The 7149-nt window shown below is 49.1% G+C and overlaps 1 protein-coding gene across 1 annotated transcript; it reads right to left on the bottom strand.

Moving 5' to 3' along the window:
* Positions 1 to 910: 910 nt before the first annotated feature.
* On the bottom strand, positions 911 to 5893 carry BDV37DRAFT_297681 (pleiotropic drug resistance family ABC transporter). Its single transcript, XM_032090379.1, has 5 exons — positions 5140 to 5893; positions 3572 to 5084; positions 2017 to 3510; positions 1492 to 1955; positions 911 to 1420 (listed from the first exon to the last, which is right to left on the bottom strand). The coding sequence occupies exons 1-5, from the start codon at positions 5685 to 5687 to the stop codon at positions 994 to 996; spliced, it is 4446 nt and encodes a 1481-aa protein (XP_031936890.1). The 5' UTR covers positions 5688 to 5893; the 3' UTR covers positions 911 to 993.
* Between the last annotated feature and the right edge of the window lie 1256 nt (positions 5894 to 7149).

Genomic DNA, 7149 nt, shown 5'->3' with positions numbered 1-7149 from the left:
TTTTTGCTTTTTAGTTAAAGTTAGATTTCTCTAAAAAAGCCCAGCGGGAGGGAAGCTCATCCTTCTACACCGCAAGAACTGCGGTGAGACGGGTTCCTGTGTCCCTGTGGCTGAGACGCTCCATCTGCACATAAGACAGTCTATAGATTATCAGCGAAAATCAGGGATTGAACTTGACTTGCTCAGCCCACGGGGCAAAAGTCGTCGTTTCACCCTGAGTGTCTGGACCAGAGTCCATATACCGCAGGGTGCAGCCCATGATCCATAAGTTCATGCGGAGTGTAGTACGGAGTACACACACGATTGCGATTCAAGGCGTATCCTGAAATGCGTCATACGCAGCGGAGTTATGAAAGTATCACTGCCTGATATATCAGGTATCTAGCCATCTGTACGTCAGGCGCGCTATCAAGACTTCCAAATGGGGTATGGTGTGTTGGGCTTCGGCTGAAGAGTTGGGCGAGCAAGAGCCGGTTCGGCTCGACATGTAACCCACCAAGATAAGTCGGGTGAAGTCACTAGTACTAATAATATTGAAAAAGCCTTATGTATCGATCAACTAGATTGTGAGTTACTTTTAAGTGTTAACTAACTGAGTACCTGACACGTTTGAGTGGAGCATATGTAGCTTACCCCGGATATATATAGTTGGAATGGGTGAGATGCGACCAGGGTTCAATATTCTAGGATCGCTCTCCATATATCTTACCACCAACTGAAAAGTAACATTTTATATAGGGATATCCAAAAACCTCCCCTGGCTCGACGAAATACCAAGTGAAATAGCCTGGATAAATAGAAAACTAATGTTGATTTCAGTAATTGTTCATCAAAGACATCGCGCAGAACGTAGAATAAGAAATTGGGCAGATCTAATACTAGTAGGCATATCTAGCACCCTCAATTACCTCCTCTAGCAGCATACATTGACTAGTCATTCGACGATAGATCATACAGCTCCTCCCCTCCTACAGCCTCTATTTCCCCGGCCTTTCATTCCTTCTTGGCCTTCTTGAGAGCCCTCTTCTTCGGTACTCGGATCAGCCAGTACAAAAAGACTGCGGCTGCCGTGTTGAACACGATATACACAAACAAGATCCCGACATTACGCCACAGCTCCGAGGCTTTGATATGCACCCCCGCCAGGAATTGATCCGTCGTGGACATGGTACATACTTGGCAGTCGCTGTTGGCCTCGGGGTTGAGCAAGGTGCTTTTCGTCATCTTGGCAAACGCTTCGAGGTAGCCCGAGCAATTCTGGCCTCCGGGAGGTGGTATATGAAGCACCTCAATATCCGAGCACTGGACTGGGGCTCCAGCTATCCCAACCGTCATGACGGAAGCCACAAGATAGGAAAACGGTGACGCGCGCCACATGAATATCCAGAACCTAGGGAGGACATCTGGATTGGCAAGAACACTAGATCACAATGCCAAGTTAGCTGTCAATGTAGAGCACTATGCTGTCGATTCCCCAAGGAATTTACATACCCACAAAAGATGAGGCACAGTGAAAACATCATCTGAGCGATGTTGCTAGCGGTTTCCGGATGATCGATGCCTGCAATCATCATCGAGGTAAATGTGGATGTAAACAACATAAAGAGCAAGACGAGAAGGAACATCGTGCCACCACGCTCTGTTACCGAGTCTGTCGGATAGGCGTTGCGGAAAAGGCCAATAGGATAATACCAGCAGAAGTATGCAGGTACGGCCATCAGCATGTTCCATGGGAGCTCAACGATTACACTTGCAAGCATGAATGCCTTCCATGAGTAGGCTTTCGACGGACGCTCCCGCACTTCGTATAGGGAGCGCTGCATCGCAAAATATGGCATCATTTGTTGAACCAGATTGGGGAAGATGATAAGCAGCATGAAAATGGAAAACATCTCATTTTGCATACCTTGCATACTGGTGGGCTCCCTCCAGAATGTGAATCCGATAAACAAAGGCTAGTCCATGTGAGTGGCCCAAAATCAGGAATGAGCTTAAGGGGGAAGGGGGGGAAGCTACCGGAATTGTACACATCGCGGCCTTAGCATAGATATATGATGGGCAGCGCCAGTATTGCTGGAACATTCGCTGGAGACAAATCAAGAACTGCGCCGGCAGTGGCATCGCAAACTCTCCATACCCAGCTGTTCGAGGGGGTTGCGGTCGTTGCAGAAGTTCCTGCTTCATCTGTAATAATTCCTGTTGTACTTGAGTACGCTCACGACTCTGTTTCCAAACCTCTGACCAGTCTTGGTCGGCCCGAGATCCAGGGGCTGCGCCTATGACTTCGAGCATCCACTCAGCAGGGTTAGCATTTGATGGGCACTTCGCCGATCCTTTATCCTCAAAATACTTAATTAGGGTTCTCATGTTGGGGCCTAGGTCGCCAAAATAGACAGTTTTGCCCCCTTTTGCTAAGAACAGGAGCCGATCGAACTGCTGCATCAAGATGGCCGAGGGTTGGTGGATTGTACATAGGATGGCTTGGCCATGATCGGCAAGCTTTCGCATGAGGGAGCAGATAGACCACGCAGTCTGGCTATCCAAGCCCGAGGTAGGCTCGTCAAAGAAGAGTAGAAGATCCGGTTTGGCTGCAATCTCGACTCCGATCGTCAGGCGCTTGCGCTGCTCCACGTTGAGACCCTCACCAAGAACCCCAACGACCGCCTCAGCATACTCTTCCATATTGAGCATCTTGATAACCTCCTCTACATATGCTAGCTTTTCCTTCCGTGGAGTACTCGCGGGTTGGCGGAGCAGGGCACTGAAAATAAGGGCCTCCCGAACAGTACTCGTCTCTAAATGCAGATCCTGCTGTTGAACATAGCCTGTTTTGCGCTGGAAAGAGTCATCACGCATGCGCCCGTCCACTAGCATCTCACCAGTGATTACCCCCATAGTCACCCGATTGGCCAGAACATCGAGGAGAGAGGTTTTGCCAGCGCCGGTGACACCCATCAGGGCTGTGAGAGTCCCCGGTTTAACCCACCCATCAACCTGATCTAAGATTCGACGGTCCTGGCCCTTGATTTTGATATCATAGCAGACGTCTTGCCAATGGAATATTGATGTTTGCTTGACAATGGCGCCGACATGATCATCCTGCTCATTGCCGACCTTCAGCTTCTCTGACGTGAGAACATCTTCTGGATCCGCTTCCCGATGCACCTTCCTTGCAAAAGCGGGTATTTTACCACGAGGGAAAACCAGGATTTCTCCTTTCGAGGGCTTCGCCCGCACAAGCTCACTGGCGACGATATACGCCAACAGCGAAAAGAAGAGGAATCCCAGAAGAATGCCGAAATTACGCCATAGGTGGGAGGGGTAGTATTCGAACGCCACTTCGAGGTACCGATCACCATCGATATAATCCTCGCCTGCCACAGCACCCTTTCCGGAGCAAATCTTCGAATCGAGAGGCGTATTCTCATACCCTGGACCGGAAGGCACATACGTTGCACATTTGAATTTACGGCCGGAGAACTCATTGATCATGAGGGATTCAAACGAGTACTATTTTCGCTGGTTTAGTAAAAATGCCCAACTCACCTGAGACAGTAATCCAGAAACTTACTGCTATTGGATTGAGATAATTGAGCCATCGAAACCAAGGGCGCATATCCCGAACCGGAATGGTAAACCCCGTGTAGATCATCAGAATCATCATAAAGATTGAAGCAGGAACTTCTGCCTGCGCCAAGGACCGAGAAATTGCAGCTATCCAGCGAAACACGTTGGACATAGTTAACGTTGTTGTCACGGAGAACAAGTAGAACACAAAGAAATGCCCCGGTGTCCGACGCAAGTTTGTCATAAAGTAAAGAATCAAGTTGAATACCACGGAAACTAGTGCTTTAGCTGGAAGGTCAACAATTAGGGAGCTGATTGCTTCAGCCGATGGATGGTAAAGTGCATATTTATCATGCTTTTCAACAATTGGTCGTTGTTGCCATAGAGTAAGCATCTCAAGGGCGCTGGCAAAGGCATTCAGCAATATTGCAAAGAACAACAATGCGCCCCGAGAGAAATAACTCTCCGTAGTATCGTCCAAGTTGTAGAAAACACTCGAAATGATTAGTGCTAGGATACTATTGCCGATTACCGTTGATAAAGTCATGCTCATATCACCCTTGAGACGTAGAAACCCTCGTTGAAGGCAAAGCCGGATCTGCATCCAATATGACAGGGTGTAAGGGGAGGCAGCCCTGGTGTGCTTGGCCTTCTCCGCGGCTCGAGAGCGACTGAATTCCTCTTTCTTGTGTCCTCCTAAGGGGAACTCATTCTGAAATACTTCAATGTCTGTCAAGAGCTGTTTTCTTTCTAGACTGTCCCTCCATCGCGCCGCAAATTCATCTGATGTACGAGGGACCAGGTGCTCATATCCCTTACGAACCAGCCTCTCCGTCGGACTGGTGAGGGATGTTAGAAAATCTCCAGTAGTCTGCCTTTCCGGACAGTCAAATCCCATTTCGATAAAAAACCGTTTCGCGTCGCGGGCACCGCCGAAATATATCTGGCGGCCCTCGTAGAGAACAATGACTTTATCGAATACATCATAGATAGCCTGACTCGCCTGATAGATTGCCACGATAGCTGTGGATCCCGTGTAGTCCGTAGATAGACGTAAGTTTTTGACAAATTCGAGAGCAGTCGAGCTGTCCAACCCGCGAGTGCTGTTGTCCCAGCATTGCAGGGGGCTTCCACATAGAGTAGTCTCCGCAATGCTAACTCTTTTGCGCTCACCTCCTGAGACGCCCCGAATGAACTCGTTTCCTACTCGTGTGTTCATGGTATGGCTCAGACCTAACATGGCCATGACAACGTCCCTCATATGTATCGCATATTGATCACGGCTCACACCAGGGAGTCTGTTTGCTGGTGCTCGGGCCCGTGCCGCAAAAAGAAGGGTGTCTCCCGCAGTGAGCTGTGGAAAGTGAATCTCTGTTTCAGCCTGGTACATCACCTCCCCCCGAAATCGACTATGCATTTCGTCCCATGAGATCCCCTGGTATTGAATGTCGGTTCCTTTGTCGAGCCACAGCCCATGGGTTTCACCGGCGATGGTCTTCAGGAAGGTCGAGCAACCACTGCAGATATTCGAGTTAGTCCATTAATTGTGCTTGGTGGAGAAAAGACGCTTACCTCCCAGGTCGGCCCAGAACCACCAGCATTTCCCCACTGTTGACATAGCCTTCAAAGTTACGCAAAATATCGATTCGGACCTTGTTTCCATTGCCGAGAAGGCCACGGAGCCAACCCACTGCCTTGAGCCAGACATTTGATACGGTAGCCTGATAATCAGCCGCCGTTCCATAGCCGAATGCGTTGAGGTTGCGAAACGAGACTCCCGCAGTGCGACGGGGGTAGCGCTCAGGGTCACGCGAGGTTATGTGCAAGAGGTTCTTGGTCCACTTGCGAGAGTTGAATTGGTCCGAGTTCGGGTCCAATTCGGGGTCACTGTTATTCAGAAACGGGTTGAGTCCCTCGGTGCCGCCATTTGTCTGGGAGATACGCGATAAGGTTCGTGCCAATGCAGTGATTTTGGTCTGTCCTTCTTGTTCGATGCCATCCTCTGAGTCAGCTTCAATTGTATCCGAGCTCTCTGTTCTGTCAACCGTGGACCCAGTGGTTTGGTCCACACGAGTATCTGTATGGCGATGCAATGAGCTTTCGCCCCCAGGCAGTGCCATGTTCGATGTCGCTGAAGGTTCAACGGACGTTGTAGGTGTTGAAGAAAGGCCCACAATGCTTCGTAGCGCAATCACAGAAGCTACACTGACAGCTTATCATAATACAACACGCGATACCAACACACAGTTCGAGAAATAGGGGGAGTACAGAGGGCAGAACGTGCACTCAGAGACTTAGAGACCCTGCGTTGAAAACAGGCAGGAAGGAATCAAAGCAGGAAGGGACAACGACTCAAAAAAATAATAATCAAGGCTGAGTAAACAACAGGAGGCAAAGTTTGACGCCATATAAGAAAGTATAGTGACACGGGAATAACGGAATACGGGAGAAACGACATCCGACCAGGAAAGCATAACACAGACAGAGGAGTGAAGATAGGGGATAGGAAACGACAGTAGCCGAGCCGGTCCATGGCCGAGAGATCATTGTACCATGTGCCTTTGTAACGTTTGGAAAGTGCGACTCTCAGGTCCTTGGCATGGGGAACTGATAGGCCGTTACCGTTTGGGTCATGTTGACTGATGTGGCTACTAAGTCATGTGCGAGGATGCTCCCTGCGGAAGCTACAAGTACTAGTAGTCTACTCCGGAATATGGCAGATCAATCTTTGTTCTCGAGTGGGTCGCAGCTTGATCAGCATAACGGTCTGATTCTGGTACTACTCTCTCACCGGGTGATTAACTTCCTGATGGAGCAGAACCTTCCTAGACGACTCGGTACGTATTGCGTTCCGTCTCGGGATCTTTCCTTTTGTTTGCGCTGATTCATTGCTCCTCTATCCAGCTCAGACCGCTTGTGTAAGGATGACCTTGCAAGAACCGCAGGGAGCTACGAGTGTAAACGCGGCGCAACCCTGTCCAAACGTCTTTTCCCTGTTACATCAACGGTGGGATTTGTATGGTTCAAGTTGATATCCTACGTAAGATAATAGACGCTCATTGGCTTCGTATAGGCCTCGTATTGGGGCCATCCCCACTCCAGACCCAGAATTGTTCCGGAGCTAAGCCATGTCGGGTTAATGCTGGTCACTGGGCTCCAGTTTGACACTGTCCTCGGTACCTTATTCTTGCCTTATATTGCAGGTCCCCACCCCGGTACAAACAATCGAAGCAAACGTCAACAACATGGTGCGTTGCTAAAGGGGAATACTACTAATCGTATCGCTTAGATCCCATGACTTGTACTGCGACAACTCGAGAGAGAGCAGCTCTCGGGCAAGACTAAGGTAGTCTCTTAGTAAGCCTGATGTTGTACCTTCTTCACATGGGTTGCATCCACCTCGTAACATTAAGTTTAAAAGCTCCGATGAATGGGGTATATTACATGCGGGGTATACGCGTAATTTATTTTTCTGTTCTTCTTTGTAGAAAATATTCGCAACGGTCGGTGGTTTCTCCTTAACTAGAAATCCGGATAGAGAGATACATATACTCCCGAATCATAGTGCATTGCCCACGGGAC

The sequence above is a fragment of the Aspergillus pseudonomiae genome (genome assembly GCF_009193645.1).
Source record: "Aspergillus pseudonomiae strain CBS 119388 unplaced genomic scaffold BDV37scaffold_94, whole genome shotgun sequence".
NCBI lineage: Eukaryota > Fungi > Ascomycota > Eurotiomycetes > Eurotiales > Aspergillaceae > Aspergillus > Aspergillus pseudonomiae.
The sequence above is the reverse complement of the archived record's forward strand: the minus strand, read 5'-3'. Positions and strand labels throughout refer to the sequence as shown.

Excerpts from the sequence above, each read along its gene's own strand:
- BDV37DRAFT_297681 (XM_032090379.1), bottom strand. The coding sequence starts at position 5,687 with ATGGCACTGCCTGGGGGCGAAAGCTCATTGCATCGCCATACAGATACT. Across the intron at positions 3,511-3,571 it reads ATTATCTCAATCCAATAGCA|TACTCGTTTGAATCCCTCAT; the intron begins GTAAGTTTCTGG and ends CAGCGAAAATAG. Across the intron at positions 1,956-2,016 it reads CCGCGATGTGTACAATTCCG|CCTTTGTTTATCGGATTCAC; the intron begins GTAGCTTCCCCC and ends CACATGGACTAG.